Raw genomic sequence first — 17,477 nt, 5'->3', positions numbered from 1 at the left:
GCTGGTTCTTTTACAGCTTCCTTATTCAGGGATGGTGTTTGAGAACCCTGAAGGTCATAAATCTAACAAGCTGAACTCCAGTTGGGTGAAGCATTTACATTCTTTTCTGCAGATGCAAGACGCTACTCTTGATTTCAAGACTGGTCATGCTGCAGTAAACTGTGATTACTGCAGTGCAATCTGAGAGGATTTGGGGACACTTGTGTCATCATACACAGCTACAGCAATGTTTTTAAGGACCTGGTAATTCGTTTAGATATTCTGGTTGTTTCTTTAGAATATATTAGGTTTCAGTATTTTTGTTTAGGTTATTATTGAAATAACTTCACCTTTGAAGAATTGTCCTTTCAGTTGGTAGTGTGTTTGTGTATTACCCCTTTTTGTGTCAAAATGGTCCGATCAGCCATTACATATGTTTCCCTTTGTGTTCAGTTTGTTAAGTGGCATAGCCTGAGTTTAGTTCTGTTTAGTTCTTTTATGGGCCCAGAACCTTTGTTACATATTTCTTGTAAATTTTTTGAAAACTACCTGTGACTCCTCATGCCTGCCAGCTCCGTCCTTTGCACTTCTTGTAAATCTTAGCTTAGCTTTTTTTTCATCAGTTAATCATTTTATTATATAATGTTGCTCAGATGAATGGTGAGGAAAAAAAGATGTACACACCATAAAGCAGATATATATATATATTTGTTGCCTCTTTGGGGGGCAGTAAAAACAAGCTGTTAACAGCATTGTCACTATCACCTTTATAAAGTTGTTGTGGTGAACAAACAGTCGTGTCTCTGGCCCCCTGGCAAATGTAAATCCATGCACTCTCCTTCTTCTATGGTCTCCATCAACTCCTGAGGGAAATATCTGCAGCTCTTTAGCTGCTAAATGCTCCTCTATGTTCACCAGCTAGTTGATTACTGTTTCTGTCAGCTGTTTGGTGCGGGGGCGGGTGACATATAGTGGTTTTGTCAGAGCTTTGTCGCTGAAAACAGCTGTCCGCTGTGGCTGAAAACGAGGTTGATGAGAGCAGTGAGTGTGAGCCGGTTTGATCCATTGTTCATATAAAAATGTTGATTAGTGTTGCTTTAAAGAGGACAGGGTGATAGGAAGATAAGAAAGATGATGATGGTTATACCTCCATTATCAGGGAAGAATAAAGATAGCACTTTACATTGAGTCCCTCTAGCTAACATGTAATAAATGGTTTATAATATACCATAATGTAGTTATAAGCAGATATAAAGACATTATAAGTATTTATTAATGTACAGCAGTTACATAACTTCACCTATGAAGACGTATTTTATATTATTACAACTGTTTTACTATATTGTCATTCATTATCTGTTTAGCATCCACTTATGGATTCCCACATAGGAGTCATAGTACAAATACATTAATAAACACTTTTATCTGCTTATAACTACATTATACTGTGTTATAAACCATTTATTAAATGTTTACATACTGCTAATAAATGTTAAAGTGTTACTGAATAAAGCAAACACAGACAACATACACCTATTTCAGAGTTCTGGGTAACAAACTGTCTGTGTCATGTGGTCTGTGCCCCAGAACGATTCTCTTCTCATTAGTGGTTAAAGTGGCTGCTCTTGCTGGCAGATTGACTTTTTCTAAGCCATGGAATCTTAATGTACAGATGTGTTGATTTGCATCATTAAAATGTACTGCGCCACGATAATTTGGGTCATTTTACCTTATGGCATCCTTTGTTAATGTTACCTCGAGGTGACCTATTCATGTGTCAGGATTAATCACAGAGACATCTTATCATGTATAATTCCTTAGGAAGCACATCTGTGAAAGATCCTTTCTAACCAGTATGTGGACAGTTAACTTCCTGCCACTGGGGAGGCAGCTGATCAGGCTGGGCGGTAATTCTATGGGACAAGTCAGCATGGACTAAGCAGTGTCTTAAATCACAGTCCCACTTAGACACACCAAAAAAAAAAAGAGGCTAATTCAGTGTCTGACTGCAGAATGTGCCACTTTTGCTTAAAAGCAGATTTGATAGCATGAGAGTGAGCAGAAAATGTGGTTATATGAGAAATTCTTCCCTTTTGACTTTAGATCAGTGCAGGATTTTTTTTAGTGCCTCCTCACAGGCCTCATTGATTCAAAAGGATAGAGAAGAGGAGGGATATCTGCAAGTTGAAGAAACCACTCTTTCATACTGGCACTGACATCCTCAGTAGATGAAATTAGAGGAAGAGATGTAACTGCTGTTATATGAATTCAGAAAAATACATGTTGACATGCTGACATTAACCCCCCCCCCCCCCCCCCCGAGGACCCCAGATCTCCTGCACTGCCAAACTCCACCCAGAAACAGACGACCTTCTCTTTGATGTATATCAGCTTTGAGGCTGGTGCAGCTTTAGATGGAATTAATAACAATAAAAGGAGGCTGTGACTGGAAGGCATGGGCAGACTGAACAAGCTACCTGCTTTTAGATAGCAGAGTCTGTACAGTGTACATTATATAGTAGGTTAGTTCCCTACTTTGGAACACATCAGTGATGTGATGTAACTGCTAATGATGAGTGTTTGTTTATGAACAAAGAATGTTAATAAAGTGTTGGCAGCATGTTCAACTCCTGCAGCTGTGGAGGGGGCAAGGAGAATAAAGGAGAGAGAGAGAAACCACAGAAGAAGAGTGTGTGTGTTGCTGATAGAGAAAGAGAGAGAGAGAGGCATAACCTAGGATTCGTTCAACATTTCACTGTCAGCTGGAGAATGGCCTAAATGAGGGTCATCCTTCCCTTAGAGGAAGGTCACCTCTATAGATTCACACACACACACACACACTATGTGTATGAAGTGCCTGCTATTTGGTGTATGCGTGTCTAACATATCATGACTGTTTTTCTCTCCTGGCTCGTCTTTCACAGAGACACAAAGAGGATAATGGTTATGTGATACAGATGAAATAATGTTTCTTAGTGGTGACTGTGATCATTCTGGCAGAGTAGTGCAGAAACCTGATAGAATCTGAGTACACTTGCCACAGCAGTTATTAATGTAGCTGCCTGCTGCTGTGAACCATAAAAATGAGCCAAAAGACGTTAAAATACTCTGCACAGCTGAGGAGAACTGCAGAGCCTTTGATAATTATTTGTGGATTTTAACGCTGAGTGACATCTTTCACATTATATATATTATTTGATCCACCGTTAATACAAGAAGACTAAGAGCCTACAGCCATGCTAGAGGCTCTGTAAGGCTGCACCTAGGCACAGCAGTGCTTTGAGCTAAATGCTAATGTCGGCATGCTAACATGCAAAAAGAGTTTGTTTTCACGTGAGCCCCATATGTTCACAACAAATGACTAATCTACAGAGAGTTCAGCCTAGAGAGAGCTTCCAAGGCTGAGTGACACTAGATGGTCATGTAAGGCATGATGCTGTAATCTGATGGACAGTTTCGCTGCTGTGCTGTGTATCCTCCTAGCGACGTTCTAAAAAGTTCTGTCTGTCTGACAAGTTGCAGTCACCCTGTGAGAGCTGAGAGGGAGAGAGGAAGAGAGAGAGTGGGATCCGTGGTGACATGACTTCCACTGCTGGTGAGTGAGGGATGATAGCGCAGGTGCACTGTAGGAGCATCATCTGTCAGATTTTGACTACTGACTAATTACTGTTGATTTAAAGAAGTGCTTTCCTAATCCTGTGACACATTGACAGGGGTTTAGGCACTCCATCTCAAAAGCAGTATCTTTTAGAAAGAGCCACCTTGTTTTCCATTCTCAGTCATAATCGGGCTGATTTGAGCAATGAGCTGTATAAAATCAAAAGGCTTGTAGAAAGATATTGATATGGAGTCTCCGTTTCTGTAAGTGCACTCAGCCGTGAGTTTTTGTTGCTTGAAAGAATTTCCCTCAAACATCCATGATAGTTTGGATTAGTGTTGTATAAAAGCATGTATGATAAGATGATTACTTTGAATAACTAACAACATATTAGCCTTACATTGTAATCATATTGTATACTGTAGGTACGTACTGCATATGGGTTTATTAAACTGGGGCATATGCTCTACACAGAAGAAGCAGTGTGTTTGCAGAACAGCATGCATTGATGCATTGTGAGCCCACACTCATTGCTGTACCTTTGGTTTTGTGTTCATTTTGAGTTGATGTGTTGAATTGTTGTGGGACACTCTTTGACTAGTTCTTGGTCCCCTCTGGGCTCCCATTAAAAAAATCCTAGGATCACCCAGATGAGACTCAAGTCACCCTGGAATCAGATGGCATCAGTATCACCGTTGACAGAGTGTACAACAACTTTAAAGGGGCAATATGTAAGAACTGTGAAGCAATTTACATATACTAATGGGTTTTTATTGCAAATGAGTGAACGGATTGTAATGTAACTTAAAAAAATGAGACCTTCACTTTCTCACTTTCTTCATTTCTATGTGAAAGACTCGGGCTGTTTTTTCCATGACAATCAAAAGAATATGATGTTTTTGCGCACTCCTGAGTGCCTCGCCTCTCTCCCGCTGTCAACAAACGACCAACAGCTCTCCTGCTAGGTTGGCTGGTGGCTAGCTGCCTAACCATGCCAGCAATCACTGTTTCTGGCTATAGTACCTTTGTTTTTTGGGGGGTTGAGACGGCTAGCTGCTTCCGCCAACCACCACACATTTAATAAGAAAACCGCAGCACGTTGCTCCCCGGCGACAGCTCGCTGAGCCTACAAGTGTTTAGTGAACACACTAAACAAAGTTGGAGGTTTTCGGGTTGGGCTCAGGTGGTTGATTAACATATATTTTTGCAGGTTGGGCAGTGCCGAATGATCTCATAATGGGGCAGGTGTATGCGGGTATTAAAAAACTCTGACCCACACATCACTACCAGCCAGTGGCCACAGAGCAGCAGGGGCCTCTGTGTGTTTGCTCTGCGTGTGTGTGTGTGTGAGCGAGTGTGTGCACGTACAGTGGGGGGGGGAGGCTGTCTGACTGGGAGTGAGAGATGCTTTGCTGAAGCCCAGTGCAACACATTAGGGATCTTTTATTTTATTATGAGAAGTGTAAGCAAGGAAAAAGACATCACCTGTAATATTTTCGCGCCGCTGCTCACTCGTGCTGACAGAGTGCAAGCATGCGCGCTAATTTGAGCAACAGGACGCTGACTGCAGCTCACCTAATGGCCACTAATGAGAAGGACTTTCTGAAACTTGCATATAGAACCTTTAAAGTTGATCAGAAGAGAAAACCAATAACATAGGCTTCAGTATTCATAACAATGGATTTGTATTGCTTTATGTGTAGCTGGCTGCATAATTGAAACTGCCCAATTGAGTACAGAGAGTGTTTCCAAATAGGGTAAATGTGCTGTTCTTTCTGTATCACTACTTCATCACACAGATGGATGCAGAACATAAAAAATATATTGATTTAAATACTTAACATTCCAGTTTTACCTAAAATTGTGGTAAGTTGATGAATTATTACCAGTTTCAGTGTTGATTCAACATTAATTATATATTGGTTCCATGTCTTCTAACTAGAGATGGAATACATAACATTACTGGCTTCATCTATCTGTTGATGTTATGGCTTTTTGTCATTCAGACATAGCTCTCTGTTACGTATCTGTTTGCTATGACTTTATTCATACATGACAGGACTGATAAGGAAAGAACCACAAGGCTTGCACAATATTTGGCACCATGTACACGTGGTGGAGACTGATAATGACTGACTTTATATACGTATATTTGTGCATTTAAATGATACATTAATTGCAGTGCACTCAAGAGAGCAGAACATGTGCATTTAATCTCTGTGCATATTTAACCTTGTGCTTTTCTCTGTATGCACTGAACCACCATTGTCTCTGACCAAATCAGTAGTGTTTAGCAGCGGAGCTCCACTTATTGGTGACTGAGAACACTGTTGTCAGTCATGAAACATTGATGATGTTATAGCTCTGTGGCATATAGTTGTTTGATGAGCTAATAACGTTGTAAACAGTGTTTGTAGAGGCCTAGTTTTGTACTACTGAACTGAAGACAGAATCATATGGATGGTGACTCGTTCACTAACTGATGTATGGACTGAGGTCCATTTGAACAGAGATGTGATCACTTAGTGTAGGAAATAATGAACGAACTACACAGGATAGGTTGTCCAAGCTAGGTCCATACAAATATAGCGCAAATTAGCCAACTTTCCAGATAATCTGAAAAAGAAAATTTGAACAAATGCATGTTTCCATCCACTGCAGTTATGTGAATATTAGGAGTTGGGTCGTTGAGCTGGTGGTGCAAATTTTTCAGTCAGGGGCCATTAAAAGAGCACTAGTCCAATATTCACTTGAGGAGCGTTAGTCTTTTTATTAATCTACACAGATCTGATGTTTTCATCTTCTGCTTTTTTTTTTACTCTTCGGTGGAAGCTTGAGCGGATGTTTAAGTCACATGCCTTTTTGCCATATTTTTTTGTGATTTTCTGAATTTCCATTCAGGTTCTTTATGAGTAAATTGAAAATGCAAATAAAAATGGGTGGATGGAAACCTATAATTAGAAAATACAAATCTTTGACCTGAACTGAACAAAACAATTCAAGTGAGCAAACATTTGTAACGTACCCCTCTAGATCAGACTTGTGTTGTATTGGAAGAGTTAAGGAAATGTAACTAGGTCTGATTGAAAGGTAATCATAGCTTTTACTTGGGCATTTATTCGGACATGAGATCAGCATGTAAAATTGCCAACACATTTATTATCATAAAGAAATGCATGTCTGTAAGGGGCTTACAGTAGGATGGGTTTATGCAGGTACAATGAGGCAGGACTGGTTGCACTGTCACAACAAATATTCATTTGAATCGTATGAGTTTTGAGAATGGATGAGGAAGTTATTTTCCAAATAAATATCTCTCAAGTCATGGGACAACAAAATATTAGTTTCAGGAGAATAGCCTTACAAATGGAGATTTGACTTTAAAAAACAATGCCAAATTCATCTACATTTCTGCCACAAAAACAAATCTCTTGTTTAGGTGATATTCCTAAATTGGGATAGCATTGAGAAAATGGCCTCAGTGGAACACGATTATTTATGGGTTAAATGCTGAAGGTGAAGATGTAGGATTTGGGTGGATGGGTCACAACAGGACAGGACTGTGGAAGTACAGGGAGTGGATAGAGCAGGAGGTAATAATTGCTTGATTGCACGAACAGTTGACAGGAAATGTTAAAAGTTTCACCATATTGCGCTGTAATACCCGGAACCTAATGTCTAATTCATATCTTGCACATTAGTGAGAGGAGGATGAGGGATGAGTGACAGCGGTGCAGAGTGCAGCCATCCCCAGTGTTCCTCGTCGCCTTTAACATATTGGGACACCAGCGCCTATGCCCTTACACTCCTCTCCTCCCTCTCTCTATGTGTGTGGCTTTTCTTATTTTTCTGGTCCACTTGTACCACACCTGTCTACATCCTTGAGTTTCATGCTTCTGGTCATCACTTAACATTTTGGCTGTTTGGTACAAATGATTTTGTTTTTATTATTTATTATAACACTTTATTTAACTAGGTGAATCCCATTGAGATCACGAGATCTCTTTTTCAAGGGAGCCCTGGCCAAGATAGCAACAACACAGTGTTTCAAACATCATAAGAGAAAACAATTAAAAACACATAAAATAAAACATACAGTAGCAACTCACAGAATCATATGCCTAAAAAGACCAATAAGAGGAAATGGATCTAGCTAAGGAAGCAATTACAGATTCCAATTGAATTTGCCTCTAAACCCTTCACTACATTTTTAAATGCCCTAATCGGGATCAGCTCATCTAGCTGCAAATCTGTCTGCAAGTGGCTCCAGGCTGCAGGGGCAGAGAACATAGAGGAGTGTTTCCCAAATTCATTGTAAGCCTTAGGAACAGACAGTAAGAGGGTGTCATTTCAGCGCAAACTATAATTACTAGTTTTGAGTGAGATATACCCACAAAGGTAAGAAGGGAGCAGACCAAAGATGGACTTAAACTAAATATGTATCAGTGAGTAAGTCTGCTTAAGGCCAGTGAAGGCGCCTGAACTCTGGCATATAGGGTGCAATGGTGAGTGAGAGCTATGCAGCCTGTGACAAACATCAGGGCGCTGTGGTACACAGTGTTTCCAGTTGCCGACCACGTTTACTTACAGCATTTTTGCTGCTCTCAACTCAGTTAATTTTGCTATATTCTTCATTACTGTGGAAAATTACCCACTTTACATTTAAACTTGCACTAGTTCTGCTCAAGCACTCTTAGCTCTCTCCTTTTAGTGACTTTTCTCGCCCCACAGTTGTTATTTTAGCTTAGCAGTTAGCTTAGCAGCTAAATTAGCTAAGCAGTTAGCGATGGCTTCTCTCTCTCTCCCTCTCACTCTCCTGCTCTCTCTTGCTCGGTGTGTTATATATTTAGCTATTCCTCTGCCTCCTCTAGTGATAATAGTATGTGTAATAAATGTAGTTTATTTGCAGTGTTGGAGGCAAGGCTCAGTGAACTGGAAGCGCAAGTCTGCACCATGGAAAACCCATCATTAGCTAATGTAGTTAGTCAGCCCCCAGTAGCCAATGCGGGCTGACCTAGCATAGCTCCTACTCCCCCGGTAGTTCCTGAGCAGCCAGGAAGCCTGGGTGGCTGGGTGACTGTCTGAAGGAATCATAGCCCTAAGCAGAAGCCCACAGGTCACCACGGTGTGTACATATGCAAAGACATTTGTTAGTTTTCTCTGGGCCCCTGCCAAATCTGACCAGTGATGACATGTATAGCCACATGTTATTATTCAACCGCTGGCTGTTGAGGTGGTGTCCAGCAAATGACGTGGGAAAACCTGGTCTGATTTGGAGAGACGGCATACATCCCACTTTGGATGGAGCTGCTCTCATATCTAGAAATATGGCTGAGTTTATTAGTAGACCAAAACCATGACAACCCAGAGTTGAGACCAGGAGGCAGAGCTGTAGTCCTACACGCTTCTCTGTGCTTCCATTAGTACAGTTACCCACCCAAAACCACATAGAGACTGTGTGTGTCCCCCGACCACTTAAATCAATTTAATCTTAAGTAAACAGAAGAGGATTCATTCATAAAAATCTAATAAAAATTAACACCACTACTGCAATAGTACAACAAAATAGGATAATTAAATGTGGACTCACATTAGATCACTATCATCTAAAGCCTTATTAATAAATGATCTAATCTCAGAGTATCATATTGATTTATTCTGTTTTACTGAAACCTGGCTGTGTCATGAAGAATATGTCAGCCTAAACGAATCCACTCCCCCCAGTCATATTAATACTCACATTCCTCCAGACACAGGTTGAGGAGGTGGAGTTGCAGCCATTCTCAACACAAGCCTAATTATCAACCCTAGACCTAAATTTAATTATAACTCATTCAAAAGCAAGGCTTTTGAGTTCTTAGTCTCTCTCACCCAACCTGGAAAGCTTCACAGCCAATTCTATTTGTTATAGTGTACTGTCCTCCTGGCCCATACATATATTTTTATCTGAATTCTCAAGTTTTTATCAAACTTAGTCCTTAGTACAGAAGAGGGATGAGGGTTGAAGAGATGAGGGTCGAGGATGAGGGATGAAGGGATGAGGGTTGAGGGATGAAGGGATGAGAGATGAGGGTCGAGGGATGAAGAGATGAGGGTCGAAGGGTTGAGGGATGAAGGGATGAGGGTCGAGGGATGAAAGGATGAGGGTTGAGGGGATGAAGATGAAGGGATGTGTGTGAAGTGGGAAGATGTGTGGCTCATAGATGCAGGGATGACACAAAAACACGAGGCAATTAAGATGTAGGGAGCAGGCACGTGGGGAAATACAACCTGGCCCTGGCTAGGGCTGAAGCAGCTGTGCCGTGGTGGCAGCAGGATGGAATCATTGGTGTGCCAGTGCGGGGGGCGCTGGGTAGGGAACTCGCAAGCGAGTGGTCGGCTGGAGCGGTGGTGGAACTAGAGGCTGTGCAGAACTGGAAAGCCTGGCTTTGTAGGCTGTGGAGGGGCGGAGTGGCGGAGGCCAGAGTGAAAGTGCTCGTGGGCAGAGGGTTAACGACGGCTGGAGTGAGGGGATCAGCAATGGGGGGTGCTGAAGACACAGAAAAAAACTTTTGGGTGTTGGGGAAGGGAGGGGAACAGGGATAGAACAGTAGGAAATTGAGTGGGTCCATCAGAGGGAGCACCGTGGCTCGGTGCAACAGTTGCTGTGGTAACGGCAGGACCGGAGGTGGCTGAGGCAAGAAACATAAAAGAAGGAGCTGCTGGAGCTGAAAGTGTAGAGGTAGCTGCAGCTGAAGGAAGGAAGAGGAAGAGGAAAGGATGAGGGGATGTATGTGCAGGGGTTGATTGTGCAGTCTGTGGACACGAGGATGAGAGAAAAGACGAAAAACACGAGACAGATCAGACAGGGAGGGAGCAGGCACAAGGGAAGATATGATCTGGCCCTGTGAGAGGGCTGAAGCAGTTGGCTGCATTGTGACGTCATTGATGTGCGGCGCACGGGTAGCGCTGGGCGGGGAACCCGGAAGTGAGCGGCCGTCAAGAGCGGTGGTGGAGGTGGAGGCAGAGAGGAGCAGGAAGAACCTGGCTTTGTTGTCGGTTCCGCGAAACGGGATTTGTATCTGGAGATCAGCCTTGCCTTCAGCCGGGGCTGAAGAAGTCTGGGCTTTGTTGTTGTAGGTGGCGTTGTGACGTCATTGGTGTGCGTCGGCCCGGCGGCGGACAATGAACCCAGAAGAGCGGGAGGATTTGAGCTGTCGGCGAGAGGGTTGATGGAAGTAGAGTCTGCATAGAGTTGGGAAGTTTGTCTTTATCATCGTTTCGTTGGAGTGGGACGACCGTCTCCCGAGTGGGCCATTGCGTGGATGAGTGTGGAGCTTCTGGATCCCAGCTGATCAGAAGCACGGTGTCTGGAGGAGAAGGGTTCCATGTGGATGTGGTAGTAAAGGAGATATCACGTTGGTACTGCTGTATCTAGTCGTGGGCAGTATGTTGCTGAGGAACGTGGATCATGAGGCATGGGCGGGAGAGCGTTTGCGATGCAAGCGTGTCGTAGGTCACGTGAGAACTGAGACCAACGGGAGAGAAAGGGGTTAGACACACTTATATAGGTATGCATGGATGACTGAATTAGTGAGGCACAGGTGATTGAATTTAGTGAGAGAGAGGGGCGTGGTCTTGTTCCTGAACGATGGTTATAATAATAACTCCATTTAAAGGGGAGTTTGTCCTTGCCCCTGTTGCTAAGTGCTGCTCATGGGGGAATTGTTGGGTCTCTGTAAATTTAAGAGTACAGTCTAGATCTGCTCTATGTGAAAAGTGCCCTGAGATAACTTTTGTTATGATTTGGCGCTACATAAATAAAATTGAATTGAATTGAAAAGTATTCAACCAATGCAAGCATTGGGCAGAGGCATGCATGTACAGTTGATCACCATAGTCAAGTAAGGGAAGGAATGTAGCCTCAACCAGTTTTTTCCTGACACCATAGGAGATGCAGGATTTGTTTCTAAAATAAAAACCTAGTTTGAGCTTCAGTTTCTTTACTAAAGTTTCAATATGAAATTTAAAGGTTAAATGATCATCAATTAAAAAACCTAGATACATGTACTGTCACACTAAGTCAGTCTGACTGTTCTGTAAGGTTACAATTTTAGGAAGAGAAGCTAAAGTCTTCCTGGTATTAGAAAACAACATCAATTTGGTTTTTGTAGCATTTAACACAAGTTTCAGATCAAACAACTTCTGTTAAATGCTAAATGATACAGGGTTGTCATCAAATTGACCCTGTCTTAGGTTAGTGACCTGGTAAAGGGGTCTGCCATTCTTTGGTGCACAGGAAGTCCAGCTCCTTGCTAAATTCCCCAAATGATCTACCAGAAGTGGGGAGCATCTTTGTTCACTGTGCTCACTTACTGATATCACTACACTTCAACAGATAACCATAGATGCTTTTTACATGTTAAAGCAAGGTAAACACAGCTGCAGGTAATAACATTAATTATGTCAATGCTCACTCATTAGCTTATCTGAACAAACTGTAATTTAGTTTATGAGCTGCAGCTGTGTTTCAATGCTATGACACCTCTGTGAAAAAACTCCTCTGAGAAGCAATTGTACATATTGTTATGGTGACACATGTTAACTCACAGTTTATTTATTTTTAATGACTTTTCAGACCAAATTCTGAGCTCTACAATGTGAGGTATGTGTGTAAGAGGGATATTGTATGGTCCGATCATTGTTACTTCCAGTGTCATGTGTCAAAAATTACTGCTGTTCAAACGAGTGGAAGTAATAAGAAATATTATTAGTTACTTTAATAATCTTATTAAATGCTGCAAGAAAAAGTGTCAAATATAAATATAAAACACAAATGAGAATGATCTGAAAATTTCATTTCGTACAACTGACAATTACAGCATGCTAAGTGGATTATATGGATGGGATGTAAGCCTATTTGAAAATGAGGGTTTGCAGAACTAAATTGGTGAGAAAAGATGCATGCACATAAAAATATTCCAAAACACTCATCTATGTGTGCATAAAGCATGTATGTAAGCGTTTGGACGGTTTTGTGTTGGCTCTCTACTCCAGCTCATTGTATCTGTATGCCTCTCCGTTTTAACTTGAGGGTGTTTATATCCACATCTGATAAACCGTGTAGAAATTTTAACTCTTTTTATTCTCATCCCCAAAGTGTAAAAGGCCCAATTAGTCCCACACTGTTCACACAAATATGGATGTAAACACCCCCAAACACGCTTAAAGCTGGAAGTCACCACTGTCATTGTTTCACTGGAAAGCCAGTGTGCTGGTTTAGAGCCAAAACAATGACAAACACATCTCTCCCCAAGTATACTGTATTTAAGGACTGCACTGTACTTGCCTCAGGGTGCTGTTGATTTAAATCTGAACTTTAATCAGCACTCCTCTTCCCACGCCTACCTTGGCCACATATGGCAAACTGACATCAACATAGGCTACTTTACAGTCGGGAATCACAACCACATGCGTCTCTATGTGATCCTGCCTAACAGAGCAGAATGACAGAGGGAGCTAGAAACAGATGGAGAAAGAAACTGAGACGGAGAAGAAGGGAAAGAAAATGAGGAGGATGCCAGGATAGCAGGATGGAGAGCTATATAGGGACATATAGACACAGAGACAGGAGAAAGCTTAATAATGCATGGGTGGGTGTCAAATTTGATCCAGCTCGCTGGACTTCTAATTTCAGATGCGATTCAGCTGGAAAAATTAACAACACTGTAGATGATTGGTTGAACTGTCTGTCAGTCATGCCAATCCGGAGTGGTGGGCGGGTCTCTCTGCCCCCGTGCTTCACGAGGGCACAGAACGAGCCCAGAGCAGAGTCTGAACAGCTGGCGCGCGCTCCGTTCGTTTTTCCTTTTTAACCTTTTTTCAGTTATCCGTTTTACTTTTGTATGATGCGCAGCTTCCATGTTGTGTTTCGTCCTAGTAATGGGGATGAACAGACTGCTGGGTTGTTTTTGAGTCTCTCTGTTGCCACAGTATGCTTTTGAGTTGCCCCCCGCGTGTTGTGTGACCACAGCTGGAGCACGAGCGCTGTTCGCGGTGCTGAAAGCGCTAAGAGCCGCGAGGAGAGCAGCCTCTGGAGAGAGATGAGGAGGAAGAAGCACTCTGTGGCGGGCTTTTTACTCGCCTGGAGACTAGCACTGTTACTGAGGTAAGACCTGGCTTTATGTTTAACCTACCTGACTGTTAACTTGTCAGACAGACAAACAGAGTCGGGAAAATGGTGGACCCCAAAAAAGTTGCTGCCATTATATTCCACTCATACCATAACACACACGCACAAGTTATAAGGTAACCTAGCACCTTTTTAAAATATAAATTCCAGCTATAACTTATCATTTCTATGTATAACTAAATTGTTTCAGATTGATGTGAAAAAGCATATTTATCCAATGATATCAAGTTTTTGTCAAAATTTAGCGATGTTAATGATCTGCACCTGGGCCCAATTGCAGCAGGGCGTCTTGGAGGGTCATTTGTCTCACTGTTATTGGCGATGTTATCGGCCAAAATGAGCTTGGCACAGATAGGCTCAATGTCAGTATTGGCAGAGCTAAATGATGGGGGAATTGCAACATGACAAAGCATCACATAGCCTACATGTTTAATACACCTCATTTTACTTTATGTTTTCTTAATTTTATTTGACTGTGTTTGTATTTAGCAGCATTTAATTGAATTTACAGTGAAATATTCAATTGTACTTTATTTATCTATCGATTTATTTATCTATTCATTTTATAATTTGCTGTTCATCTGCACTTTATCTTGTATAATTGTCACTACTCTTGAAGGATCCTTTCCAAACATGTTTACATTTATTACATCTTTATGGTAAAAATGAACAATATCAGCTGATACTATATTGTCTTCAGATTTCTTTAACTTTCAGAACTGATATCTGCCTAAAAATCTTTTGTGTTGTGTTGTAGTTTGTTTTTTTTTTACCTACAAGTACATATTCCAACACCTAATACTCTGTCAGTGTGGCTGTTAAGATTGGGGTATGTTTGAAACAAACTAGTTTGTTCAATGCATCATTTGACAACGTCTAACCTCAAAGATGTTAATAGCTGTTCTGAATGGACATACTCTTTCGGTGGGGTGAAAAACCTGCCGTCACAGAGAGGGGCAAGACGCGATGAATTATACAAATGGGGAGAATGCTGCAAGCATCCCTCCTCATTCATTTGTATACATGAAGTGACAGAAGAACACTTGATGGCCACTTTAATTACACCTTTCTAATGGGTAGGACTGTCATTTGCCCCCAGAACAACCTGAATTCTTCATGGCATGGATTCAGTTAAGTGCTGGAAACATTCTGCAGGGATTCTGGTCCATGTTGACATAATGGCATCATGCAGTTGCTGCAAATTTGTCAGTTGCACATTAATGCATCTGTCTTATCGCATCCCAAAGGCACTCCATTGGATTCATATCTGGTGGAAGCCATTGGGGTACACTCAACTCACTGTCATGTTTGTGGAACCAGTTTGAGATGGCATGTGCTTTTTAACTGGGAGTAGCCGTTACAACATGGGTAGACTGGGTCCATAAAGAGAGGCACCTGGTCAGCAACAATACTATAGGCTGTGACATTTAAGCGTGCTTAACTGGTATTAAGGGGCCCAATGTCTACCAAGAAAATATTCCCCACACCATTACACCAGCAGCAGCAGCATGAACCATTGGCAAAAGGCAGCGTTTATCATTGACTGTATGGACGACTCGTCCACTTCCTACTGCTATGCGAACATGAAGCCAAAATATCTCCTTTCTGGGAGCTGACATCTTGCTTCTGTGACATCATTTGGAGCCAGAGTCCGCGCAGTAGAGTCGGGTTGTGGGATGACGGCCCACGGGACACGCCCCCTCAGCCGTCCTGCTGCCTGACGGAGGTTTGAGAGCAACTGTCACAGCTATCAATCATGACGTCACACCCCCTTCTTATATTGTCAAATAACCAATTAAAAACAAACTAGAAAATGAGAACTTGAACAAGCATCAGCATGGTAAGAACTACCTAAAATGACAGAAACCATCTTTGGGAAGAATGTATTTGACATGAACTTTGATTTTTTAGTTTACCTCACATCCCATCCGCTAACATGGGGGGGGGGGGCGGGACTTGACCTATACTGCAGCCAGTAACCAGGGGGCTGATTGAGATGTTTTGGCTTTACTTTTGGAGGGCTGTCAAGACGTCCATACTTATATACAATCAGTAGTATTGAGCCATGGATTCATGTTGTTTATGCCAAATTCTGACCCTGCATGTCTGTCAGACCAGGCAGCTTTTTTCCACTCCTCTGCTTTCCACAGTCTTGGTGAGCCTGTGTCCATTGTGAGGCCTGTTTTCTTTTTATCAGCTGGCATGAGTGGAACCCAGTGTGGTCTCCTGCTGCTGTAGCCCATCTAGAACTAACTTGCTGGTCTATAAACCTCAGAAATAGTAAAAAAAAAAAAAAATACATATGCATTACAATTTCCTAGAGCCCAAGATGGTGTTGTCAAATGTCTTCTTTTGTGCAACCAACAGTCCAGACCCGGAAATTATTCCATTCACTATAATGAAAGATGAGGAATAGCAGCAAATTCTCACATTTGAGAACCTGTAACCATCAAATATTTGGCATTTTTGCTTGTAAAATGACAAATGATTAATCAATTATCAGAATACCTGCTGATTATTTTTTTGCTGATCAGACTAATCATTGCAACTCTCAACACACCCACTTCTAGGTTCAATGTGTTGTCTGTTCAGACATGCTCCACTGCATTGCTCTGTTGAAATGTCAGCTCGTCTGGCCATTCTCCTCTGACTTCCTCTGACAGCACTGCTGCTCGCTGGATGTTTTTCGCACCATTCTCTGTAAATTCTAACGACTTGAGTGTGAAATTCCCAGGATATCAGCAGGATACTGGAACCTCCCTGTTTGGCACCAACAACAATTCCAAATTCAAAGTCACTTAGTGTAGATCACTTTTCTGATGTTTGGTCTGAACAACTGAACCTCTTGACCATGTCTGCATGCTTTTATACATTTGATATTCAATATTTGCATTAATGAGCAGGTGTAAAGGTGTACCTAATAAAGTGGCAACTGAGTGCAGTTTTGTGACGAATAAAAAAACAGAGCTTGAGCTTGAGTGAGAAGTTCAAACCCTCCATATTTTCACACCTCTGCACACTATTGAAGTTTGCTGCTGATTTTTTTTGCTCTTTCCCTACTTTATTTGCCTACATTAACCATAAACCACAAAATAGTTGCTTCCTACAGTGGAATTTGTGACCACACAAGGATTTATATCATTATGGTCTGTTTTATATAACCCTATTGATCCTTATACTTGACTACAAGTGCCTATTTGAAGATGGCATCAGAACTTAGGAGGTCAAGGGAGTAGAGATCAAATTGTCAAATGTCATATGTTGATGAATGCCATTGGTCAGTGGGGACAAAAAATAGCTGAAAGCTATACTTGGGTTAGAAAGTATGATGTCCATAATGTTCACACATGATGTGAAGCTTCAGGCTTATGAGTTTTTGTCTTTGAAACTCATAACAGTAACCACAAAGTCCCAAAAGGCAGGTCGGTGCTTGGTAATATTAACAAGACTCTATGTCCTGTCATATCTACTCTTGCAGCACTCCCCCCTCGGCTGTACTATCTATATTAACGGGCTAACTTTCCATAGGAGTGCGTGGTGCATTTAACACGGTTGAGTGAGTATTTTAATTTTAGGCTTTTTAAAAGTGAAAAGTGTGATTTCCGAGAAGTTTGGGCAAGCTTTAGCATAAAAAGCAGCTGAAAAGATCAAAGCCACAGTAAATCTTCTTAGAGGGTCATGGATGGATTCAAAGACAAAATTTAACAGGCTTATAGTCTGTCATTCAAC

At 41.7% G+C, this 17,477-nt stretch overlaps 1 protein-coding gene across 1 annotated transcript in view; it reads left to right on the top strand.

Annotated features, from left to right (window-relative positions):
• Window positions 1-13,374: 13,374 nt before the first annotated feature.
• Window positions 13,375-17,477, top strand: part of glra3 (glycine receptor, alpha 3) — a 56,913-nt gene continuing 52,810 nt past the window's right edge. The window contains exon 1 of the mRNA XM_067584442.1: window positions 13,375-13,724. Coding sequence (XP_067440543.1) covers window positions 13,660-13,724 — 65 coding nt within the window. The 5' untranslated portion in view covers window positions 13,375-13,659. The remainder of the gene's footprint in view (window positions 13,725-17,477) is intronic.

The sequence above is a fragment of the Thunnus thynnus genome, chromosome 3 (assembly GCF_963924715.1).
Source record: "Thunnus thynnus chromosome 3, fThuThy2.1, whole genome shotgun sequence".
NCBI lineage: Eukaryota > Metazoa > Chordata > Actinopteri > Scombriformes > Scombridae > Thunnus > Thunnus thynnus.
Note: the sequence above shows the minus strand (reverse complement) of the source record. Positions and strands in the feature narration are given on the sequence as shown.